The sequence below is a fragment of the Ostrea edulis genome, chromosome 2 (genome assembly GCF_947568905.1).
Source record: "Ostrea edulis chromosome 2, xbOstEdul1.1, whole genome shotgun sequence".
Lineage (NCBI taxonomy): Eukaryota > Metazoa > Mollusca > Bivalvia > Ostreida > Ostreidae > Ostrea > Ostrea edulis.
The window spans coordinates 27,874,348-27,897,481 of NC_079165.1; the positions used below are offsets into that span (position 1 = coordinate 27,874,348).

At 35.7% G+C, this 23,134-nt stretch overlaps 1 protein-coding gene across 10 annotated transcripts in view; it reads left to right on the forward strand.

Moving 5' to 3' along the window:
- The window catches only part of LOC125681216 (DENN domain-containing protein 3-like), a 68,896-nt gene that overhangs the window by 16,454 nt on the left and 29,308 nt on the right, over positions 1 to 23,134 (forward strand). For all 10 annotated transcript variants that reach the window (XM_056156564.1, XM_056156566.1, XM_056156570.1 and 7 more), the window contains 7 exons: positions 13,330 to 13,464; positions 16,656 to 16,926; positions 17,618 to 17,742; positions 19,146 to 19,294; positions 20,774 to 20,882; positions 21,394 to 21,591; positions 22,152 to 22,292. In XM_056156564.1, the coding sequence (XP_056012539.1) occupies positions 13,330 to 13,464; positions 16,656 to 16,926; positions 17,618 to 17,742; positions 19,146 to 19,294; positions 20,774 to 20,882; positions 21,394 to 21,591; positions 22,152 to 22,292 (1,128 nt within the window). The remainder of the gene's footprint in view (positions 1 to 13,329; positions 13,465 to 16,655; positions 16,927 to 17,617; positions 17,743 to 19,145; positions 19,295 to 20,773; positions 20,883 to 21,393; positions 21,592 to 22,151; positions 22,293 to 23,134) is intronic.

A 23,134-nucleotide genomic window follows, 5' to 3' on the forward strand; every position in this document is an offset into this window, starting at 1 on the left:
GTAAATCAGTTAAGGGTCTCAATATCTACCTATGATATGAATTTCAAGCCATTTCAATGAACAACAAAAAAGTTGGACTGATTCCAAAGTTAGCGTACAAATTTTGTATGGCAAAATAACTATTATTTTTCATATGTACAAATAATATCCTATCATCCTATTTAGGTTTTATATCGCTTCCTTCAATATTCTGATTTTCCATTTTTTGTACCAAAATTGCAATGCACGTGCGCGCGCGTGTATGCACGTGCAAACAAAATGACTATCACTATGCACATCTACAAACGCTATACTATCATCCTGGAAAGTTTCATATCGATCACTTTTGTAGTTTCTGACAACACTACCGGACAAAAAAGTACCGGAGAAAAAGAATAATAATAATAATAACTAGATTCGATCTCGTTGCGAGCAACGAGTGGGTCTTCCGTCCAAATTTAGATGTGATTAGATAAGAATTTGACTGACATTTTCGTTCATAAATAATGATACAAATATATTGTCTAGACGTACAATTTAGCTTTGGTAATGTTTTACAAATATTGATCATTTAAATGTTATAAATTAAAGACTCTCTCTACCTCTCAGCAACTAATTAAAGGGGTCAGCTTTTTTTCAAGAAAAAAGTTAATAATCTTATTTACTGCGATACAGATTCGACTGATCAGGCGAGTCATGCCGCCCGGAGGCCTATTATTTTTTTTTTATATCATTCTAGATATATCTCGCAAAACTGAACAAATTTTTTTCTACATGTCCTATGGAAATTTTCTTAAGAAAAAAGTTATTGATTGCGACATTTATCAGACTGTTAAGGCGAGTCATAAGGCCCGTGGGCCTTTTTCTTGATATCGTTTGAAAGATCTTGCAAACCTGAACAACTTTTGGTCTACATGTTTTATCAAAAGTTTCTCCAGAAAAAAGCTATTGATTGTGACACTAATCAAACTCTTCAGGCGAGCCATGAGGCCTGTTCGCCTTTTTCATGATGTTGTTTGAAACATCTTGCAAAACTGAACAACTTTTGCTCTAGATGTCTCATTAAAAGTTTCTTGACTAAATTGTTATAGATTACAACAATAACCCAACTGTTCAGGTGAGCCATGAGACCCGCAGGCTTTATTCTTAACATCATTAGTAACGCTTGCGAATCTGAACAACTTTTGTTCTACATGTCTTATCAAAAGTTTCTCGAGAAAAAAGTTATTAATGTTATTAATTGTGATACAAATTCGACTGTTCAGGCGAGCCATGACGCCCGCAGGCCTATTTTTTGATATCATAAGATAGATCTTGCAAAACTGAACAACTTTTATTCTACATGTTTTATCAGAGTTTCGTGAGGAAAAAGTTAATCATTGTAACAGAAACTCAATGGTTCAGGCGATCCATGAGGCCCATGGGCCCATTTCTTGATATGGCACGAAAGATCTCAATAAACTGTACAACTTTTGTTATATATGTCTAAACAAAATATTTACGAGTATAACGTTGTGCGACATTTATCACTGTTAAGGCGAGTCATAAGGCCCGTGGGCCTTTTTCTTGATATCGTTTGAAAGATCTTGCAAAACTGAACAACTTTTGTTCTACATCTCTTATCAAAAGATTCTCGAGAAAAAAGTTAGTAATTGTGACACTGATCAAACTGTTCAGGCGAGCCATGAGGCCCGTTGGCCTTTTTCATGATGTTGTTCGAAAGATCTTGCAAAACTGAACAACTTTTGTTCAAGATGTCTTATTAAAAGTTTCTTGACAAAAATGTTATAGATTGCAACAATAACCCAACTGTTCAGGTGAGCCATGAGACCCTCAGGCCTATTTATTAACATCGTTAGTTAACCCTTGCGAAACTGAACAACTTTTGTTCAACATGTCTTGTCAAAAGTTTCTCGAGAAAAAAGTTATTAATGTTATTAATTGTGATACAAATTCGACTGTTCAGGCGAGCCATGACGCCCTGAGGCCTATTTTTTGATATCATTAGATAGATCTTGCAAACCTGAACAACTTTTATTCTACATGTCTTATCAAAAGTTTCGTGAGAAAAAAGTTAATCATTGTAACAGAAACTCAATGGTTCAGGCGAGCCATGAGGCCTATGGGCCCATTTCCTGATATGACACGAAAGATCTCAATAAACTGTACAACTTTTGTTATATATGTCTAAGCAAAATATTTACGAGTAAAAAGTTATGATTTAAAACGTGGAGAAAAATGAGACACTTTTTTAAACTCCATTTTCGACCCCTACCGAGCTTCCATACTAGGCACTTCCGGAAATTTTTAAAACCCAGGTGCACAACTACAACATGTCGTCTAACATCACTGAAAATTTCAGCACTCTAGCTTTTATCGTTTTTGAGTTTTTGTCTGGACAAAATGGTCATCTGAAAATCAATAAAAGGGGGATAACTTCCAACCGGAAGTGATTTTTCAAAAATTGAAACGGCAGTACAAACTTCAAATGGCAACGCATCAATCCTGAAAATTTGAAGCAAATTGATCCATCCATCTCCGAGAAATCTTCTGCACAAAAATCGGTAAGGAGAAAAAAAAAGAATAATAATAATAACTAGACATGATCTCGTTGCGAGCAACGAGTAGGTCTTCCGTCCGATTTGTTGATGCACTCGGAGTTAAAAAAAAAAAAAAAAGACAAATAAGTCCCAATTTAGTTTCCGACTTTAAGACACTTTAGATATAATCAATTTTTCATATCATAAGCTTCTGAAGCAAAGTTGCGGTGAAATTCGTTTGAAATTCGACTCTCCAGGCGAGCCATAAGGCCCGCGGGCCTATTTCTTGATGTCATTTGTTAGCCCTCTATAGACTCAACAACTTTAGTTCTATATGTCTTTACAAAATATTTACCTGTAAAAAGTTATTGAGATCGAGCGATATTGACAAAAAATCGACTCTACAGGCGAGCCATTAGGACCATAGGCCTATTTCTTGATATCAATCGATAGATCTCGATAAACTGAACAACTTTTGTTCAATATGTCCTTACAAAATATTTACCAGTTACAAGTTTTTGAAATCGACTGATATCGACAAAAATCGACTCTACAGGCGAGCCATGAGGCCCACAGACCCATTTTGGGATATTGATCGATAGGTTATGACACATTGAACAACTTTTGTTCGATAATGCTTTTCAAAAAATATGTCGTTTTAAAGATATGAGGCGTCAAATAGTTACGATTTTGGCCCTTAAAATCTCTAATTACGTAACATATGACCTACTTTTTTATTGGATAAGATCAAGCTCGTTGAGATGAAAGGGCCAGCCCGTTTTGCTTGATATCGTAAGAAAGGCCTTGTCATTTTAAACATTTTTTGCTCAACAAGTATTTAGAAATTCTTTACCGTTCTCGAGTTATCTCTACAAGAAATATTTAGGGGCCAAACTGTAGCTCCCTAACGGGGCCACATAGGGAAAAAACGAAATGTACATATTGTTTAGATTATCATTCTGAACAACTTTTGTTCAATAATGCTTTTCAAAATATTTGTCGTTTTCAAGATATGAGGCATCAATTATTTATGATTTTGGCCCTTAAAATCCCTTATTACGTAACATATGACCTACTTTTTGATTTGATAAGAACAAGCTCGTTTAGATGAACATTTCCGCTTCAATGACTTATTACAAAATATGAATAGTTTCTGAGATATTCTCATAAACCTTTGGACCCTTCTGGGCCCCTAATTTAAAGGGTCAGCCCCTTTTGCTTGATATCGTAAGAAAGGTCATGACATTTCAAACATTTTTTGTTCAACAAGTATTTAGAAATTCTTTACCGTTCTGGAGTTATTTCTAGAAGTAATTTTTAGGGGCCAAACTGTAGCTCCCTAACGGGGCCACATAGGGTAAAAACGAAATATGCATATTGTACAGATCATCATTCTGAACAACTTTTGTTCTTTATTGCTTTTCAAAATTTTGTCGTTTTCGAGATACAAGGGGTCAAAAATTTATGGTTTTGGCCCTTAAAATCCCTTATTACGTAACATATGACCTCAATTTTTATATGAATAAATTTGGATTGTTGAGATGAACATTTTTTGTTCTTTGACTTATACCAAAATATTAACGATTTTTGAGATATTTGATCTAGACTTTGAGCCCTTCTAGATCCCTAATTTAAGGGGCTAGCCCCTAAATCTTGATATTTTCGAAAAGATCTCGTAAATGTGCACAACTTTTGTTCTACATGTCTTAACAAAATATTTGCAAGAAAAAAGATATTGGAGATCAAAGGTCAAAAATCGCCGAAATCGGCGAAAAATTTTGGCATCCATTTTTTCAGGTCCAGGCGAGCGTTTAGGCAAATCGCCTCCGGTAAAATCGAATCCCCCACAAATCTTCTAAAATGTTTACTCTATCTTGTGTAGAAATTTCAAGACTCTAGCTTCAAAACTAACGGAGGAGATGTGTGGACAACAAGGCCCTTCAAAAAGTCACTAAAAGACAGATAACTCCTGACCAGAAGTGACGTCAAGCACGAAATTTTGCAAGCAAAGTCTCGTCACCAAAAGACATCTTTCCTGAAAATTTCGTGAAAATCGATGGAGAAATGGCTGAGAAAAACGTGTGTACTACCAAGGAAAATAATAATAATAATAATGAAGAAGAAGAACGCGAACAATAATAGTAAGGTCTTCCGCAGGAGACGGAAGACCTTAATAATAATAAGAAAAGTGAAAAATCAACAATAGAATAATAGAAGGGTCTTCCGCTGAAGACGGAAGACCCTAATAACTAGAAACTCATTACTAGTAATGAGTAGGTCTTCCGTTAGATCACTTCCGGTAAAGAGCTTTCTGTTCCTACGAAAACCATTTAAATATATCAGAAAATGTGCCTTAACAATGAATGAGAAATGTATTATCGAATTTTTTACTCATTTCTCGTAACTTCCGGTGATGACCGGAAGTACTTTTATGATGCGTTTTCCTATAAATGACAGCGACTCTTTACTGTCTATATTCCCTGAAAATTTCACGTCTCTATCTGAAAGAGTTCTCAACAAAAAGAAGTAGACTAAAGAAAGAAAAAGTAGTAGGTTACTACCGACCGGAAGTCAATTTTGAAAAACAAAATGATCCAAAATCTAGAAGTTGATACTTTTATTATGACATGTGAAAATCATATGAAAGACTTCAAATATACACGAGATTTATGGTGACAAAGAGATGAAAATTAAAAATGTATTTTATCAAGAAACCGGAAGTAGTTGTTTTGACTACCAACGGAGTCAATATTCTTTTGACACTTTCAAAGAGACTTAATAAACTAGTATAGGTTTCAATTTACAAGAAAAAGTTTGAAATTTGCGATTCTTTCAATCACTTCTGGTGACGACAGGAAGTGACGGTCGACATGTTCAACCCTCTACTGCACGACTGCAAACGGAGATTTATAATTCCTGAATAATTGATGAACCTATATTTTACCTTTTCCAAGAAAAATGCTGGAGAAAATTCCTTTTGAGAAACAGAAAATCGCCCATATTTTCCGACCGGAAGTGAATTTTGTAAAAACAAAAATAGTTATAGGAAGGTCCTTTCATAAGACATTATTCCTGAAAATTTCAAGAAAATCTCTCCACCATCTCTGAGAAATCACTCGAAGAAATCGGAAAATCAACATTTTTCAAATACTTCCGGTATAGACCGGAAGTGACGGACGAAAAAATTGAATGTATGTGTACAATGGACTAATGTTAGTTGATCAACTCTACAAGTTTCAAGCATCTATCTATATTCATTATTGAGAAACTGAAAAAACAAGGTTTGAATATGTCCACCCCATATCTCACGACCAGAAGTGAATTTTACAAAAATATTTAAATTTACACTAGACATTTATAATGTCTATAACATATGTAAAATTCAAATCATTAACTTGTTTTATGACCGAGATTTATGGCACTGAAAAATGAGAGAATGAATAGTTTTTCTTTCATATAACCGGAAGTTGGAGATTCAACTTCCGGTGGGGTCAATAGTTTTTGAGAATTAGAACGAGACCTAATAAACCGATATAGGTTTCAATTTGAAAGAAAAAAGTTTGAAATTTATGATTTATTAATCACTTCCGGTGACGACCGGAAGTGACGGCCGACATTCTTACCCCACTACTGCACCCCTACAAAGTGAGATCTATTAACTCTGAAATTTTGGTGACTCTATCTTTTACCGTTTCTGAGAAAAACGATTGACAACGAAAACAGCTCATAAGCCGTATTTGCCGACCGGAAGTGAATTTTACAAAAATATTTGACGTTACTCTAGACATTTATAGTGACTATAATATATGTAAAACTCAACTCATTAACTAGTTTCATGACCGAGATTTATGGCACTGAAAAATGAGAGAATGAATAGTCTTTCTTTGATATAACCGGAAGTTGGAGATTCAACTTCCGGTGGGGTCAACATTTTTTGAGAATTAGAACGAGATATAGTAAACCAAAGTAGGTTTCAATTTGAAAGAAAAAAGTTTGAAATTGATGATTTATTTGATCACTTCCGGTGACGACCGGAAGTGACGGCGACAAAAAATATTACGTGCATGCACCTTAGAGAAAATAGATCTATCATCCCTGAAAGTTTCATTCGATTATCTTTAGTGGTTTTCAAGTTTACCCCCGGACAAAGTTTCTTTCAAAAACCGGAAAATCGGACGTATCTGACGAACGGAAGTGAATTTTGAAAAAATGAAAAAAATGCCTCGAGGTACCATCGTTCCCTATAACCTGTGAAAGTTTCAGGAAAATCCATCCAACGGTCTCGGAGACGAAAGGGAAAAAAAAAAAATAATAATAATAACTAGACACTCATTACTAGTAATGAGTAGGTCTTCCGTTAGACCACTTCCGGTAAAGAACTTTCTGTTCCTACAAAAACCATTTAAATATATCAGAAAATGTGCCTTAACAATGAATGAGAAATGTATTATCGAATTTTTTACTCCTTTCTCGTAACTTCCGGTGACGACCGGAAGTACTATTCAGATGCGTTTTCCTATAAATGACAGCGACTCTTTACTGTCTATATTCCCTGAAAATTTCACGTCTCTATCTGAAAGAGTTCTCAAAAAAAGAATTAAACCTTAGAAAGAAAAAGTAGTAGGTTACTACCGACCGGAAGTCAATTTTGAAAAACAAAATTATCAAAACTTTGGAAGTTTATACTTTTATTAAGACATGTGAAAATCATATGAAAGACTTGAAATATAAGCGAGATTTATGGGGACAAAGAGACGAAAATTAAAAACGTATTTTATCAAGAAACCGGAAGTAGTCGTTTTGATTACCGACAGAGTCAATATTCTTTTGACACTTTGAAAGAGAGTTAATAAACTAGTATAGGTTTCAATTTAAAGGAAAAAGTTTGAAATTTGCGATTCTTTCCATCACTTCCAGTGACGACAGGAAGTGACGGTCGACATGTTCAACCCCCTACTGCACGCCTACAAACGGAGATTGATCATCCCTGAATGTTTGATGAACCTATATTTTACTTTTTCCAAGAAAAATGCTGGACAAAATTCCTTTTGAGAAACATAAAATCGCCCATATTTTCCGACCGGAAGTGAATTTTATAAAAACAAAAAGAATTATAGCAAGGTCATTTCATAAGACATTATTCCTGAAAATTTCAGCCATCTCTGAGAAATCACTCGAAGAAATCGGAAAATCGACAATTTTTTCAAATACTTCCGGTATAGACCGGAAGTGACGGACAAAAAAATTGAATGTATGTGTACAATGGACTAATGTTAGTTGATCAACTCTACAAGTTTCAAGCGTCTATCTATATTCTTTATTGAGAAACTGAAAAAACAAGGTTTGAATATGTCCACCCTATATCTCACGACCGGAAGTGAATTTTTTCAAAAATATTTAAATTTAATCTAGACATTTATAGTGTCTATAACATATGTAAATTTCAAATCATTAACTTGTTTTATGACCGAGATTTATGGAACTTAAAAATGAGAGAATGAATAGTCTTTCTTTGATATAACCGGAAGTTGGAGTTTCAACTTCCGGTGGGGTCAACATTTTTTTGAGAATTAGAACCAGACCTAGTAAACCGATATAGATTTCAGTTTGAAAGAAAAAAGTTTGAAATATATGATTCATTTAATCACTTCCGGTGACGACCGGAAGTGATGGCCGACATTCTTAACCCCCTACTGCACGTCTACAAAGTGAGATCTATTAACTCTGAAAATTTGGTGACTCTGTCTTTTACCGTTTCTGAGAAAAACGCTGGACAACGAAAACAGCTAATAAGCCGTATTTGCCGACCGGAAGTAAATTTTACAAAAATATTTGACGTTACTCTAGACATTTATAGTGACTATTATATATTTAAAACTCAAGTCATTAACTAGTTTCATGACCGAGATTTATGGCACTGAAAAATGAGAGAATGAATAGGCTTTCTTTGATAAAACCGGAAGTTGAAGATTCAACTTCCGGTGGGGTCAACATTTTTTGAGAATTAGAACGAGATATAGTAAACCGAAATAGGTTTCAATTTGTAAGAAAAAAGTTTGAAATTCATGTTTCCTTTAATCACTTCCGGTGACGACCGGAAGTGACGGCCGACATTCTTAACCCCCTACTGCACGCCTACAAAGTGACATCTATTAACTCTGAAAATTTGGTGACTCTATCTTTTACCGTTTCTGAGAAAAACGCTGGACAAAATATCTTGTAAAAAGACGAAAATTGGACATATCTTGCGACCGGAAGTGAATTTTGAAAAAATGAAAAAAATGCCTCGAGGTACCATCGTTCTCTATAACCTGTGAAAGTTTCAGGAAAATCCATCCAACGGTCTCGGAGACGAAAGGGAAAAAAAAAAAAATAATAAACAGTAGAATCACTAGAAGGTCTTCCGTTGGAAACGGAAGACCTTAATAAACAGTAGAATCACTAGAAGGTCTTCCGTTGGAGACGGAAGACCTTAATAAGAAACAGAGTAAAAACAATATGTTCCCAAACTTTGTTTGGGGAACATAATTACTGGCATGTGATTGTCGTTGTTCACGACCCTTCTTTTATTTAGTGAAATTGTGCTGCACGTGCCGTGAAACAATGTACCGACGAGTGGTAGGAATAACACAGGTGTTTATATACAGGATGTCGAGAATTTGGGCGTTTCATAAAAAGGTGTGAACGTCTGCAGGGAAGTCTACAATCGGATATGTACCGAAAACACCAACGTATCATTAAACAACAATTACAAGAATTGAATGATTGATAGCTAATTTCTAAATAAGTAATGGGGTGGGGGCTTGCTTGCTGGCTAAGCAAAAAGGTCTTTGGGGTGAATCATTTCGGAAATTATTTCTTTGTTTTATCACACGGAGGTACACGGTGGCATCGACGGAGGTACAGGTGACATCCACGAAGATGCGCGGTGGCATCCACGGAGATCCTCCGTGGACTTCAATGTCTAGCTCGCGCGGAAAAATAGGACTTCAAAGGTGCCGACAATTTTAAAGGTCCACCGTGTTTGGGGCAAATTTGTTCCACCGCGTTGCGTGGAACACGCATAAAACTTGTGTCGTGTACTGTACATATGTATCTTTCAACTTACTGAAATGGTAGTAAAATCATTTTGTTGTCTTCTTGCAATGAGTTACAAAGGGAATGTGAGAACACTGATGGATGTATGTATGTGTGTGTGTGTGAGGAAGTCAGGAAATATGTTTGCAAATTACCTTGTGGGCAGAGTCAAATCCTTAATTTTCAAGGTAAAGGTCATTGAAGGGAATTCCTGAAAAATTTTTGGGTAGGATTTAGATCAAACTCTGGAACGGGGGTTCATTTTAGATAAAGTATGTTTAAAAACCTATATTTACAACTGAAGAAAAATTCTCCAGCCAAACCAGCAATATTGTATCTGATAGTAGAGTACCTAATATATAGGAATGGCAGTTTTGTTATATTGTGTAAACTTTAGCAATGATTAGTGGGAAGAAATTAGTCAATCATGACAGGGGATTCTTACTCCTCCTAGCCACATGATTCCACCTTAGTGGTCCGTGTTTGCCCTACTCTTGTATAATGAGATTGATCACTGTTTATCTTCACTGTATCATTCACTGCAGTGTTCTGGTCAGTTATGGGCCTTGAGGCTTTGTAAACCAAGAGAATCATGGTGTAGATAATACTATATTTGGTTCCTCCACCAATTGGTCGGGGAAGTACTGTGATGAGAAATACGTAAGTCCATCCAATTTAGAAATAATCATAGCACTTCCTGAATTATTTCTGTGAATTCTCATCATGTTTTGATTTCATCTCATTATTACAGTATAGATTAATGTCGGAGTACCTTACCATTCCTTAAAAGTAATGGAACCGAGGCTCCAAAGGGATTGAGGTCCATTACTTTTAAGGAATGGAGAGTTACGAGGATATTGACCTACTTAAAATTCACCCACTAGTTTAAATTTAAAGATAATTTACTCATATTTGATAGAAAATACTTTTTTTTATGAATTATTAAAATATAATTGATTAATGCCTCGTTCACACGAATGCGCATTAAATTAATTCGAATTAAATATAGCTTTCACACGGCGGTAATATTTGATGCGAAGTAAACTAATGCGTATTAAATTTGATTGCATCTCTAAATTAAAGGGTACGCAAGAATATAGACTATATCATTGAAAATTATTTGATAGATATTTTAATGAATATTGTGTAGATACAGAATTCATTGTTCAAAACACTAAATATCTTTTAACAATGTACATGTAACTGATCTACATACAAGGAGTTTTGTCGTGTTTGTTTTTATATGTTCCCAAGAAATCACTTGTTATTTCTTCTGACGACCAGCATTCACTTTAGACAATATATTACTTCTTCATAAGCCCAGTTAAAACATCGGAACGTCTCTTTCACCATTCCGCTGACTACTGTTGTGACTTAATTTTTAATTACTAATACGTATTATACACTGTAAGTCTACTATGACATCATATGGTATAAAGAAATTCAACAATGATCAAGTGGCATATTTGTTAAAATGTAAAAGAGAAAATCATATCACTATTTCGAAACATTTTTGTCGTATTTAAAAGCAATTCCTTCCATATTGTAATACTCAGTATGCCTATGCAGAGCACATATTTACATCTGACATTATCTAATGACACGCTGTTTGTACATGTATTTTAGTGATTTCTATCATTTTGATTAGTTTTTCGCACAAAACTAACATTGATGTATGTAGCTGACCATGGGTATGATGCAAGTGACCCAAATTTGCCATTACACATGCGTCTACAATTAATTTGAATTAGCTTTGCTTAGCATTCACATGGAGCTAATGCGAAGTAAATCTAATTCGCATTAAATCGCGAAGTCAATTTTAATTCAAATTAAACTAATGCGCATTAAAATCTTCGTGTGAATGCGGTTCAGATTTAATTCGCATTAACTTACGTTTAATGCGAATTAAATTCTTCGTGTGAACGAGGCAATAATATCATGCATGTATAAGTTTTGTCATGTAAAACATCTATTGTTTAATTTTTCCCAACATTTGTCATTGGCCTCAGTAGATAGAGCTTCTGACTTCCACATGAAAGGTCTTAGGTTCGAATCCTGCCTTTGCCTTTTGATTTTAATATATCAAGACATTTGTTATCTTGTAAAACTTAAAAGCTCCATAGTGACAGAGGAGTATCAAGGAGAATTTGATTTGTACATTAAAAACTTTACTCAGCAGAAGATTACTAAGTAGTCTGAAACTCTCCTATCCTCATCACAGGTAGATCTTCATTACGAAATTCACTGACAGTCGAGAGTATTCTGTAGCTAATGGTAGGCATTGCTTCTTGACCTGTGGCCTTGTTAAGGAAGTACTCTACATTGTCATAATGGCTGACTTCCTTTTACATCATGGATGAAAATATAAATATCGGCAATATTTGTTTATTCATTCCAAAAATTATTGGCTAACTGAGTTAAGCTCAGTAGGTTAGCACATCGACTACTGAACTGTAGATCACGGATTCGAGTCCAGCAGGGTTTTTAAATTTTTTCAGATTGCTTTCTACTAAAACTGCATTTTTTTTACTAAATAAAGTAAATTTGAAAGTTTTCAATTTCAAAATGTTGTACATATCCTCCACTTTTCATCCATATCAAATTTCTCTGGTTTAGCATATCTCCTTAAGGACTCCTTAGGAGGAATAACACACCAGAAAAATATCTGATAGGGATGGAAAGTGGGAAATATGTACAATGATATTTTGAAATTAAAAACTTTCAAATTTACCTTATTTATAGTGAAAAAATGCAGTTTTAGTAGAAAATTAAAATCCCTGCTAGACTTAAATGTACTAACTACAGATCAGGAGGCGACATATTAACCTACCCAGCTAGGCAATCACACTTATAAGGAATATACATGTATTGCTGATATTTTTATTTTCATTCAAGTATCTTTAGAAAGTCGGCCTTTAAAAAAAAAAGTTGGTATTATTCCTCCTTAAGTTACTCAAAAAAAGAAGGGGGGGGGGGCTAATTCACAAACATTTGATATTGAGTTTGTTTTCAAACAAAATTACAGAAATTGTTTTCTCTGTATACAAGGCTGTTATCTTACATGATGACACGTGTTTGACTGAGTAATCTCTACTGATAAATGCATACATATAGAAACAGCAAAGGAGATAGATTTTAACATGGAACAATTTTGAATTATGTCACACACGAAAGCCAATATTCAAGATACGACAATCGAAAACAAAAAGGAAAACTAATACATTTACATCAAGTTGTGTTTATTTTGGTGTAAACTATTTTAAATACATTTTAATCAATCTGAATATTAATGTGATTAGAAATCTCGACATTGTTATTTAAATGAATCACAGAGGCTTTGCTCCTGTTAAAAAAAAACTTGTAAACAATGCTATATTTCATATGTTAGAATATAAAATATTGTTTACATTTCTTTAAGAGGAGCAAGCCCCTGTGAATGCATGCAACCTAGATTTAAAAAAATTAATTAATTCAATTAACTGAGGGGACAGCTTATCCAGAGATATTTCACCTAGAGGCAGAATTGACTTTGTAGGTGTTTGTAATGTATTCTGGGTGTTTCTCGACAGTACTATATATTTACCTCTGTAGTTCTATAATGGTGAGAAATATTTGTAAAACCGTCAATACACTGAAAGGGTCTGAATACTCTTTTAAAAATCTGTATTTTTGAAATTTGTGAAGTGTTGGAAGTTTTACAATATGGCTGTACTTGTAAGTACTTGTAATGTAGATGGAATCCAAGAAGATAATGGACAGCTTGTTCGAGCTCAAGTTTCCACCTCAGGTGCTGTCGGCAGTGTCATCCAATACCATGATGCATTTCTTCCCCCATCCTCGACAGGACTTTGATTATCCACTTCAACAGGTAATTTATAATCTGATATTGTTATGGGTCCCCCCCCCCCTCTAAACATGTGACATAACAAACAAGGAAGGAAATTGACGGGAGTCATGATCTCAGTTTGTTTAAGGTCCAATTTGATGGGCTTTTGATTACTGCTATTCCATGTGATATTTGTGGTTCAAGTCTTTATTTCCTCTATCAAAATTACCAGTAGATGACATTGCTATTTTTCATTTTTTTCTTCATTCCTGTGAAACAGGAAAGCAGTGTGTATACGGCACCAAGATGTAACATAAATTGTGAATATCCACACTGCATGCACCAAAAACGCATCAGGAAGTTTAACAGGGTAGAAAATTTCCCTGTGCTCAGTTCGTGGATTAGAATTGAACTTCAATTCTGATCACCTGCAAAAGACAAGTGTATTGAAGAGGGTCATAGAGGGCGAAATATCACTAGTCTAATTCTACTCCTAGCAAATAAAGCGTGGAAGATGTGTGTTTATAGAGGGCGGAATATCACTAGTCTAATTCTACTCCTAACAAGTAAATGTGTGTTTATAGAAATCCCAAGAACTTTTTGTCTATTTCTAGAGGGGCCAATTTGGGGATAATTCTTGAGTTTATTTTATGCCTTTGGGTTAATTTGGGTATTTCTGAGTGATGCAAGATTTTAAACAAAGTCCATGTATAAGTCTCCTTTTTTTCAACCCCACATGGAATGTGCCTCTATTGGGATGTCCAACATGTTCTTCCAGAGCTGATAGAAATTGTTTATGTGTGTATATTTATATTGCAAGTCGCATTTTCCTCTATGAATCAACCAATTTCAGCACGCGACACAATCCGTTCATATTGGCTATGAACGGATTATGAACTAGCTTAATTAAAGCACGGGACTGAGAGAGCGTAATGATTCGAAAAAAAAATACATGTGTAACAGTGTTACAAAGATCTCACAAGTCACTACTCGGATTAAGATTGTGAACTTACTTGGATTATCATCCCAATATTGCGGTCTCATACCTCCAAATACAGTGCACTGTGCAATGCTGATTAAAGGCAGGGTGAGTTGAAGTGTGACGCCATGTCTATGTGTTGACGTACGTCACAATACAACTGCGACAGAGGCTAGGAGTTTTTTATGGAACAAATTAGAAGCAGTGATTTTTTTTTTTTATTTTCAAACTACCACCCCTCCTTTTGAATTGGGAAAAATTAGCGACATTTTCCTCAAATTGGGAAAAATCATTCATAGTAAATTAAAATTGTAAAGATGCATAAAATAATCAAATAACATTTTTTTTTTTTTTTGAGGTTTATTTCAGATCTGATTTAAAATCATAAAATAAATCATTATTTAACATTAAATATGTATTGGAAGTCACACCTTGTATAGATATTATTTACTTTTTCTAAGAAATACTTAAAAATTTCATAAAGAAAATAATAAATTATTAATTCACCAGCATTGTACCCATAATCTTGTAAATATTATATTAATAATCAAGTTTCCAGAATGTCTCTCCTGTTTGTATTTTTCGGATTTTAGTAAAACCCTATACTGTTGGCCACTTCCTGTTATTAGCCTGACCCTACATATAATGGCGGTCAAACTAAATTGTCAACAATATCATGTCTTAATGTGTATCTGGAAACTATATACTTTGCTGCATATCTGCTTATATGGATGCCTCTATTGTTTTACATATTCTTTACAAAACCTTTTGCATGTGCAGTGGTTTGGAGAATAAAACTTAAGAAAAAACCGTATTTACTCTTTGTCAGCAATATATGGTAACCCTTTTTTAAATGGCCTAATTTCCCTAGATTTGAAATTGGGAAAAACATATATATATAATTGGGAAAAAATAGCTAATTTTAGTGGGGGAAACATCCGAATATCGGTGGCATTTTGGCCCAAAAAAAATCACTGAGAAGCAATGTAAACAAACGGTGATTTAGTAAATGAATATAGATATAAGAAATGAACAGCACTTTAGAGCTGTTCATGGTCAATATGAACAGATTTGGATTTGAGGCAAATTCTCTGTGAATTGCTAGCGCGATTCACAGAATTTGCCTCAAATCCAAATCCATTCATACTGACCATGAACAGCTCAAAAGTGCTGTTCATTTCTTAAATATATACATTTGTTTATATATTGGTATCCATATTTAATGAATGTCTCTGTGCTTTATTTTAGAAATTTCTTCACCATGGGCACTTATGTTTATCTAAGAGTTCATTGCATTCTCTTTGCTTTATGTTACATATTTCTACACTTATGGCACTTATGTTTATCTAAGAGTTCATTGCATTCTTCGTGCTTTATAGAATATTTCACAGTGCTAAGTATGTATCTTGTGTGATCCTCCTATATAATGAATTTACGTCCAATGAATGTATCCCATTTCCAATCTCAAAGTAGTGTGTGACTGCATGGCAAGAATTTCATCACCCTGGAAAGCAAGTCCATTTATTTTATATTTTCAATTATACCCCACACAACAAAGTTGAGGAGGGTATAATGTTTTTGACCCATCCGTCAGTCCCTATATTGTCAGCGCAACTCCTCTGAGGCAACTCAACAGAAATTTGTGAAACTTTGCAGTTAAATAAGGACACATAGTGTAGATATGCATATTCCCAGGAAATTCTGATTCAATAATTTTTCTGGGAGTTATGCTGCTTTTGAACTTCAAATTTCCGAGCCCATCTGTCCTGTTCTTTCAATAATGGATAGTATTACCATTCATTATGTGAGGCATTGTCAAGCAATGTTGGAGCATGGGGTATGTGAGCTTGCTCACTTTTTCATTCATTCATCCTGTATCTTAAAGCAGAAAATGTGGCAAGGGAAAATAAATCATTATGCGGACATTACTATGACCTCAGTCATAAAGGGTCATTACATGGATGTTTTGCAGTTTGCAAGAGTTACATGGTTAGGTCCTCAGTTACCCCTTGCTTGCCGTAAGAGGCAACTAAATGGGACGATCCTTAGGATGAGATCACAAAAACCGAGGCCCCGTGTCACAGCAGGTGTGGCACGATAAAGATCCCTCCCTGCTCAAAGGTCGTAAACACCAAGCATAGGCATAAATTTTGTAGCCCTTCACCGGCAATGGTGACGTCTCCATATGAGTGAAAAAGTCTTGAACACACAAGATACAATCAATCAATAAATCCTGGATATTTTCTGATTTCAGTCTGATTTGCAGCACCAGCTTCTGAAGTCCACCAATGTCTACCATACTATGGATGCCATCCCTAAAAGCAAATTTAACAAAGGCGTGCACCAGTCTCGGATAGTGCAGAGGAGTACCTCGGTGGCTCCCGGATCCATCAGCAGGCACATGGCCACCCGGCGGCCATTCGGCCACATAAAGAAATCTGTGTATGCTAGTACCCTGGCCAACAGTCAACAGTTCCCAATCCCTGATGAAGTCATTAAATCCATCCAATACTTCTGCTTCCCAGGTTTGTTACTGCCTTTATAATAATGATAAATTCTTTTATTTAGACAATTAGTATCAGATGACTAGTTTACATTGTGGTCCTGTATAAAACATATTTACAGAAAGATAAATGAGAGAATAGAAAAATAGATAACATAATATAGAATATATACATAAAATGTATACATGATATCACTGGGAAAACTGTTTGTCTGATCTAAACAACAGGAATTGGGAGGGGGTAGATCTAATCAACGGGGTCTAAACAATGGGGAGGGAGAGGGGCAGATCTAAACAACAGGGATAGGGAAGGGTAGTGGCAGATCTAAACAATGGGGAGGGGTAGCGGGCATATCTAAACAATGGGGAGGGTTAGGGCCAGATCTAAACAACAGAGAGAGGGAGGGGGCAGTTTTAAACAATGGGGAGGGGTAGGGGGCAGATCTAAACAATGGGGAGGTGGAGGGGGGCAGATCTAACAACAGGTAAGGGGAGGGGCAGATCTAAACAACAGGGAGGGGGTATTGTACCATTATTTAACTGTTTGAGCAAGTTAGAATTGCAGATAAGAGATATTGTTTATACTTCCTGTGTATAATATTTAATTTTAAGTGATCACAAACAATGAGAATTAATCCAAACAAAATCGTGCTCACAAAAAAAAAAATTCCCAACAAAATTAGATATGTTTACAGTAGATGATTTATTTATAGATGAGCTCCAGATTGTGGATCACAAGGCTGAAACCCTGACTCACTTCCTAGTCCTGACTAATATCCATGGCGACAAGACGTATGCTACCTGCATCACATTCTATAGACCTTATATAGTGGAAAAGGTCAGTAGAGGAAACATGGACTAACAACAAGACATAGTAGAGCCTATTGCTTAGTCTTATTAAACACCCCCCCCCCCCCCCACACACACACACACACAAACCACCCAACCTCTTTTCCTTGGGCAGAAACCCACCCCTCTTTGAAATCTTTTTGAAGCCATCATGGTTGCAAATATTCAATGAAATTTCACAATAATGTTGATTGAAAACTGAACTCTAGAGAAAGTCTTGCACATTTTCAAATCAATATACTATGAATTAATACTAGTCAGAGTGTCAGTAGATGTCTGCTGGTCTTCACTAAATGTCTGCTGATAGTCAGTAAATGTCTGCAGGTTGTCACTAAATGTCTGCTGGTCGTCGGTAAATGTCTGCTGGTCATCAGTAAATGTCTGCTGATAGCCAGTAAATGTCTGCTGGTCGTCGGTAATTGTCTGCTGGTCATCAGTAAATGTCTGCTGGTCGTCAGTAAATGTCTGCTGATAGTCACTAAATGTCTGGTGATAGTCACTAAATGTCTGCTGGTCATCAGTAAATGTCTGCTGGTAGTCACTAAATGTCTGCTGGTCGTCACTAAATGTCTGCTAGTAGTCACTAAATGTCTGCTGGTCGTCACTAAATGTCTGCTGGTAGTCACTAAATGTCTGCTGGTCATCGGTAGATGTCTGCTGGTAGTCGGTATGCAGACTGATAAGTACAGAACCTGTACCTGCTGTCAGACTTCCTAGGCAGGTGGGTCATTTCAGATCAAATGGTCACAAGGCATTAGTGGACAGATTGAGTAGTTAAATAAAGGAGGAATCTTCCAAACTTCAAGGCAGGTTCGACCCCTACTGACGTCTCCCAGGTGAAAAGGTTGCAATATTCTCATGGTACAGACATGTAAAATGTAACTTTCGCAGGAATTTTATCGTTTTGAATTTGTTGATTTTTAATTGATTTCACCATGTTGAAATTTTAATGTTACTTGATTACAATAAAGTCTAGCTACAAAGAAATTCAGTTTGATTTTGTGCTTTGTTACATATCTAATAGATATATTACATTCAATATCATGATAAAACAAGTACAATTAGTGCATATTGTTGAGGGTAACAATGGAAATATTCACTCTTCGTAAAACCATAGTTTCTCGAGATGAAATTTTTTTAACTGTTACCCTCAACTACAAGCACTATGGATATATTACCACATGTCACCCAAGAAGCACAGTGACACAGATCACCCAAGAAGCAGAGTGACACAGTTCACCCAAGAGGCAGAGTGACACAGATCACCCAAGAAACAGAGTGACACAGATCACTTTGTTCACACTGTGCTGCTCTGTATGTCGTATTACACAGATCTATTATTAGATTATTGCTACTTGTATATTTGACTGGTATGAGGTTTGGTGTTTGTAGGAGTTTGATGGCAATCTGGTTCTCCACCCAGACTCGTCAAGAAACAACTGGACAGACAAGTCCAATAGAGTCCGCTGCTTCATTCCACTGTGTTGTGTCCTCATTTCCAAATATCCATACTTCGAGACGATGAAAGAATCTCTGTCATAGTAAGACATTAACAAAAGTCTAGCTTCCCAATGATAAGGATGACACTGTCCTCTGTTGCCTAGTAACATAATTTGCTGCTAACCTTCAGTGATATTTATTCACCCCTTCAAAGAAGAGTGGCATATTGGTTTGCACCTGTCGGTCGGTTGGTATGTTGGTCGGTAGACCACTTGTCGTCTGCTCAATATCTTGAGAACCATTGACTTCATTACAATGATATTTCATATGTGGGTTGGTTACGAGTAGAAGAGATCCCCTATTGATTTTCAGGTCAAAGGTCAAGGGTCAATCTACTTTGGACATAGGAAGGCGCTCCACTCAATATCTTGAAAACCCTTTGCTTGACAGACATCAAACTTGGTACACTGGTACATCCTAAGGAGTAAATGACCTCTATTGATTTTGAGGTCACATGGTCAAAGATCAAAGGTCAAACTGGACATAGGAATGTACTGACCACTCAATGTTTAGAAAACCCTTTGCTTGACAGACATCAAACTTGGTACACTGATACATCATAAGGAGTAGATGACCCCTATTTATTTGAGATCATGTGGTCAAAGGTCAAGGGTCAAACTGAACATAGGAATATACCGTCCACTCAATATCTTAAGAACCCTTTGTTTGACAGACATCAAACTTGGTACACTGCTACATAGGAAGATCATGTCTGCTCAATATTTTGAAATGGTTTGGCACTACTATTTAAATGATGCATTTTTTAATTTTGCACCGGGGGTGGGAGGATAGCTGTTTTACAAACTTTTCTTGTTTGTTGTTTACTTATGGACTCTTATTGTGATGTTGACAGTAGTGAACTTTGTATTGTGACATTGACAGTAGTTAACTTTGTATTGTGATGTTGACAGTAGTGAACTTTGTATTGTGACATTGACAGTAGTTAACTTTGTATTGTGATGTTGACAGTAGTTAACTTTGTATTGTGATGTTGACAGTAGTTAACTTTGTATTGTGATGTTGACAGTAGTTAACTTTGTATTGTGACATTCACAGTTGTTAACTTTGTATTGTGATGTTGACAGGAGTTAACTTTGGATTGTGATGTTGACAGTAGTTAACTTTGTATTGTGATGTTGACAGTATTTAACTTTGTATTGTGATGTTGACAGTAGTTAACTTTGTATTGTGATGTTGACAGTAGTTAACTTTGTATTGTGATGTTGACAGTAGTTAACTTTGTATTGTGATGTTGACAGTAGTTAACTTTGTATTGTGATGTTGACAGTAGTTAACTTTGTATTGTGATGTTGACAGTAGTTAACTTTGTATTGTGATGTTGACAGTAGTTAACTTTATATTCTGACATTGACAGTAGTTAACTTTGTATTGTGATGTTGACAGTAGTTAACTTTGGATTGTGACATTCACAGTTGTTAACTTTGTATTGTGATGTTGACAGGAGTTAACTTTGGATTGTGATGTTGACAGTAGTTAACTTTGTATTGTGATGTTGACAGTATGGTGCACCTGATTGAGACCAGGCCAGATGACATGTATACATACATCAAGTTATTCTCGCACAAACTGACCATGACACCGACGCCGCCAGCAGGCAGAGTGGCCATTGTAAGTAGTCAGAAAAATGTTTCCAATTTATTTCCTTCATTTGTGGTGTTCAAATTAAGATGGACAGGAGAGAACTTGTTTACAATATGATGCTGGCCCAGGAGGTTTGTTATCAATGTAGTTTTTCCTGTGGGAATCTGGGTTAGAATAGGTCCTCAGTACCCCTAGCTTGTCATAAGAGGTGACTAAATGGGGTGGTCCTTCGGATGAGACCACAAAAACTGAGGCTCTGTGTTGCAGCAGGTGTGACACGATAAAGATTCCTTCCTGCTCAAAGTCCATAAGCGCCGAGCATAGGCCTAAAATTTGCAGCCCTTCACTGGTAATGGTTTCTATATATGATGCTGGCCCTGGAGGTTTGCTATAAATGTATTTTACTGTACAGTACATGTACATGTGTATTTTCATTACTGTGCCATTTCGTGGTTTGAGATATTCACATACACGTACTACTTGTTTATGGTTATACAAGTACTTCAGCTGTCTTTTACTGAGTTGCTTTACTTTTTAGGAATACAGTATACAGGATGTGTCATTCATCATAAGCCCCTCCCAGGAGGCGGAGAAACAAGTGATTGACATCCCTCTGTATCTTCCTTTTCTGATCTTCCCACCGGATGAGATCCTCCGGATAATATCCGCCATCCTCGTAGAGCATCGCATCGTGTTTGTTGCCTCAAATTACGCCTTGCTCACCATAGTCATGGAGGTGAATCAAATGAATTTGGAAAAACATGGAGACTTAAAAATCACAGCTCTGACCAAAATATTTTATATCCAAAAAGAATGTTCAATTGATTTGAACTTAGAATGAAAATTGATTCTGTATATTCATGGACAAAATCCACAAATACAAAAAAAACAACAACAAAAAACACATTAATAATGAAGTGCTGGGGATGAACAGTTACAGTAAAAACACATTAATAATGAAGTGCTGGGGATGAACAGTTACAGTAAAAACACATTAATAATGAAGTGCTAGAGATAAACAATTTTGATTCAAGATAAACATTGTTACATCCAATAATTTCATAATATGTTGTAAAACTACGTGGAACAAAAATCACTTGGCTGTAAGTGTGAATTCATTATTAACATGTTCACTGTAACTATGTTTTACTGTATGTTTAGTGGCAGTTGTTCACAAATTCAGTCAAATTCCTGTACTACTCTGATTATAAGCAAGTGCAACCTGAAAGTATCAAAAAAAATTATTTTTGTAAATTTTGTATTATTTTATTGAAATAAAATCTTGTAATCTTTCAGAGCTTCCTAAACTACATTCTACCATTTGAGTGGAAGTACACCTATGTACCGATACTGTCCAGCAAATCTCTGGAATTGTTGGAAGCCCCCGGAACATTCATGATGGGCTGCCACTCTAAATACAAAGAGGAAGTCACTCAGGTTAGGGCAAACATTTCCGGTAATGGCAAAAATGAAAAAGAAATTATGTGTTTTCTTACAATCGTAGATATAAACTGAATTGTTATAGTCCATCGCTATAAAGGTACATTGGATGAGGAAGTAGTTCTTTACAAGGCAAATGTGCCTATGTCTGTATGAAATCACTGCATCCTCAGGAACATGAAGTGTACATAAGTTCAACACAGAATGCCATCATGTTTAATTTAATTTAACCCCCCCCCCCCTCCTCCTCCTCACCTCATCTTTTTCTCCCAAAATATTATAAACTGTCTTTGTTGAGTTCTTATATTAACAATATCAGGACTTGTACATCGGCTGATGATATTACAGTTTAATGGAGATAGAATTCTGTAATAGTCTCTGTAACATTTCCTGGACACAGCTGGAGATATTACAATTTAATGGAGATAGAATTCTTTAATAGTTTCTGTAACATTTCCTGGACACAGCTGGAGATATTACAATTTAATGGAGATAGAATTCTGTAATAGTCTCTGTAACATTTCCTGGACACAGCTGGAGATATTACAATTTAATGGAGACAGAATTCTGTAATAGTCTCTGTAACATTTCCTGGACACAGCTGGAGATATTACAATTTAATGGAGATAGAATTCTTTAATAGTTTCTGTAACATTTCCTGGACACAGCTGGAGATATTACAATTTAATGGAGATAGAATTCTGTAATAGTCTCTGTAACATTTCCTGGACACAGCTGGAGATATTACAATTTAATGGAGACAGAATTCTGTAATAGTCTCTGTAACATTTCCTGGACACAGCTGGAGATATTACAGTTTAATGGAGATAGAATTCTGT